At 38.8% G+C, this 4,022-nt stretch overlaps 1 protein-coding gene across 1 annotated transcript in view; it reads left to right on the top strand.

Moving 5' to 3' along the window:
• The first annotated feature begins 267 nt into the window (after positions 1 to 267).
• The window catches only part of LOC142489311 (N-acyl-aromatic-L-amino acid amidohydrolase (carboxylate-forming)-like), a 102,085-nt gene continuing 98,330 nt past the window's right edge, over positions 268 to 4,022 (top strand). The window contains exon 1 of the mRNA XM_075589836.1: positions 268 to 349. Within this exon, the coding sequence (XP_075445951.1) occupies positions 336 to 349 (14 nt within the window). The 5' untranslated portion in view covers positions 268 to 335. The remainder of the gene's footprint in view (positions 350 to 4,022) is intronic.

Here is a 4,022-nt window from a genome sequence, read left to right as displayed (position 1 = left end):
GCAGCGAGGCACCCATAGTAAATACAAATAATACTAGAAAACTTCTATAGACTAAACCAAGTTGGCACAGAAAGGAAGGAGCAGATAAGATAATAGTACAGGCTGAAAAAAAAACTTAAATGCATACTTGCTAATGCAAGAAGCCGGACAGATAAAAAGGGGGGGCTTGAATTAAAAGCTGCAAGGGAGTAGTGTGATATCAAAGGCATTGCTGAAACACTGAGCTGTCCCACCAGTGAAACTTCAGTCACAAACAGGAACAGCAGATGTATTACAGTACACAGCAGAGAGAAAATGACTGCTGCAAGTAGCGAGTGTGAGATTTTTGTGAGGACATGAAAAGTATTGAGTGAGTATTGAAAGGGGAGAGGGATAAGAAAATTACACCTAAGGGGTTAATGCTTTATAGCTCGGGCCAAAATCCCAATTGAATTCTATGGGGATTTACGTTAAAAAAAAAAAAAAATCCTTAAAAGACGCTTTAGAGTATGTATAATTTACCCCCAAAACAGATGTGATGGCTATACTATTAGGTGCTGTGTACATTGCGAAATTAATTATAATTACTGTATATAATAGATCTGTAAGTAGACCAAAGCTAGTAGAGAGGCCTGAAAAGCATTATGCTCTATGGTTAACTATCAAAATGCTAAATACGCAGCAATTTGGTGATTTGCCCAGTATTGTGCTGCTGTTATGCAATGTAATATGATGTATTTGCAAGAAGCACACGCCCGTCTAGATAATAGACTTCAGAAGGATCTTTGCGAGGGCTTTGTGTCAGGCAGCTGTAGGAGAATTAGATATACAGGTTACCACATTGTGTTTTCGGTGCTGCTTAATGTTACAATTGAACACAATTTAAATGACACCCTCAATAAAACATTTTGCGACACACGCTGCTTTTAGTTTTTGTGTCATGTGCCGACAAATGAAACACTTTTTCCCCCTCTTCAATCCAGGCATTCCTTTGTGGTTAAAAATTCCCCTACAAAATAATAAACAAGTTATAGGATCTGTAATCTATAACTCTCAATGTATTACTTCCTGGTAAAACATTTAATAAATAAGTAAATAGAGCTGTACTATTTCAATGTGTAGTGCCAACGACGAACATTCATTGGGGTTATAAAAATAAAACCCATATAGAGTATAACGCTCACAAGTAAGTGTAATTTGAGGTTTGCATTATATGATTATAGCCTAAGATATCAAGTATGATACTGGGTGCTACCTATGTGCTAATCTGAAATGTATTTTCAAAGAAGGAGTAAGGCTTCATATTGTAAATGGAAACAAAAGAAAACAGCGCACAACGCCAAATAGTGAAGCAAATTCAACAATATATTATAGAATTAAAAAGGGGGTAATATATCTGCGTACATGAAAAAAGTTGGTAAAAGGCATGTAGTGTGTATCACACTGTTTACCACTCGGCAGCTGTTAACTGTAGAATCGGGTGCTTGCTTCCCTCTGCTGATGCAGCTCAGTTGATTCTGGGGCAGGACGTCAGTCTTTCACTCCCAAGGGGATTTCCCTTCATGCAGCCAGGTTCAGCAGCTGGTACTGAAATCGGTGAAATCGCTCCTGCTTCCTGGCCGATATGAAGCTGCTCCTGTACCTCGGCAGGTGTATCCTCTGCACAAGGTTAAAACGCAGCTTGCTGGGGTGCCCTCAGCGTGCCACGATGCCGCTCCGTCGCGGGACGCTGTGTAATGACGTCACTGTCTACACAGCAGTGGTGGATTCAATAGGGAAGTTTGAACAGTCTTACAAAGTCTCTCACAAGTGTCCAAAACAGCACACAGGATGAAATAAAAACAGGACAGGCCAATATATAGACAAAGGCCAATGTAAGCAGATATAAGGCAATAGAATGTTACATCCAACTAGTTTCGTAAAAGGACACTCTTAATGTGGCTTTCATTACAGACTTTAATTCGGTTCATAGAGACATTGAAAAGGTTTTTAACAAACACTGGGGTATATTGTGCAATGATCCCATTTTGGGATCACATCTTGACGTTAAACCACAGTTTATTTACAGGAGAGCAAAAAATATCAAAAACTTGTTAGCTCCTAGTGATGTTTTTATAAGTAAGAGCAATACTACATCGAAAAAGAACTGGCTAGGGCCTAAACCAAAAGGCAACTATATCTGTGGTAATTGCACGATTTGTAAATACCAACATCCTGACAAACACACTTTTTATTCACAAGTAACGAAGGAAGTTTTTAATATTGATGACTTTATTCTATGTACCTCTACACATATTGTATACCTATTGGAATGTGCGTGTGGGTATCAATATGTAGGCAGAACCAAACGCAGCCTTAAAGTTCGGATTCAGGAACATGCCAGAAATATTAAAAATGGTTTTGAAAAACATAGTGTATCTAGACACTTCCTGATACACCATAATAAAGATCCGTCAAGTCTCACTTTTAAGGGGATTCAGTTGATTCCTGTAAATAGAAGAGGAGGGGACAGAGTTAAAACATTGTCTTCTAAAGAGACATATTGGATACATAAGTTAGATACTATGTCCCCTAAGGGGTTAAATGAGGATGTGGATATTTGGGCACTTTATTGAATCTTTAGCTCACCACCCCTCTGTACCTAGGGGATGTATCATTTATCTCTGTATCTCTGTTTTCCTTTCTTTATCCTACGCTTTTTTCTAGTTACATCTTTTTATGCAAGTAATGATGGTGTCTATTTTAAGTCGACTAATATTGTGTTTCTTTTATTCCAGCATGTTTTTAATTATTTATGCTAGGTTTTGTCTATATGTAAGTTTATATTAAATAGGTTTTGTTTTTTTTGTTAATAAAGTTGTTGTTTTAAAAGTAAACTACACATCTTCCCTATCACGCAGACCATTACCTATTATAGATGATTGGTCTATCCCTAATTGGTTGACCAATAAGGTATCTATGTGAGGTATTTAAGACCTCTGGGTAATGGCCTAATTATTCCCTGAAGAAGTAGTTAATTCTACGAAACTAGTTGGATGTAACATTCTATTGCCTTATATCTGCTTACATTGGCCTTTGTCTATGTATTGGCCTGTCCTGTTTTTATTTCATCCTGTGTGCTGTTTTGGACACTTGTGAGAGACTTTGTAAGACTGTTCAAACTTCCCTATTGAATCCACCACTGCTGTGTAGACAGTGACGTCATTACACAGCGTCCCGCGACGGAGCGGCATCGTGGCACGCTGAGGGCACCCCAGCAAGCTGCGTTTTAACCTTTGTGCAGAGGATACACCTGCCGAGGTACAGGAGCAGCTTCATATCGGCCAGGAAGCAGGAGCGATTTCACCGAGCCCCAGTACCAGCTGCTGAACCTGGCTGCATGAAGGGAAATCCCCTTGGGAGTGAAAGACTGACGTCCTGCCCCAGAATCAACTGAGCTGCATCAGCAGAGGGAAGCAAGCACCCGATTCTACAGTTAACAGCTGCCGAGTGGTAAACAGTGTGATAGACACTACATGCCTTTTACCAACTTTTTTCATGTACGCAGATATATTACCCCCTTTTTAATTCTATAATATATTGTTGAATTTGCTTCACTATTTGGCGTTGTGCGCTGTTTTCTTTTGTTTCCATTCTCTTAGTGTGTGTGGGGTGCTGAGCCACCCCTGCGTTTACAGCTGCAGACGCTATTATCCCCAACACGGTTATGTGGCACTTATTATTTAATGTATAATTATCTCACTGTGGGAGTTGTGGTTTAATTTTTTATAATTTTTTTATCACTAAATTGATGGTATAGTCACTGCACTGTATATATTTATACATTTAAACTTTATAGGTAGTTAGGTAGTAGCGCACAGTTTTGTTTTTTGTTTTTACTGTCTCTGCTCTTCACTGCTGCTGCACATCTAATTATCACTAATCACTGTTACTCTAATTTATATATTTATTTGGTCTGCGTACATTAATACTTAAAACCAGAGACAGAACATAAAACACAGACAAAGCTCAGTTTTTAGCACATCCAGTGAGACTCATACACG

Source organism: Ascaphus truei, chromosome 3 (assembly GCF_040206685.1).
Source record: "Ascaphus truei isolate aAscTru1 chromosome 3, aAscTru1.hap1, whole genome shotgun sequence".
Classification (NCBI taxonomy): Eukaryota; Metazoa; Chordata; class Amphibia; order Anura; family Ascaphidae; genus Ascaphus; species Ascaphus truei.
This window is presented reverse-complemented; position numbering and strand designations above follow the sequence as displayed.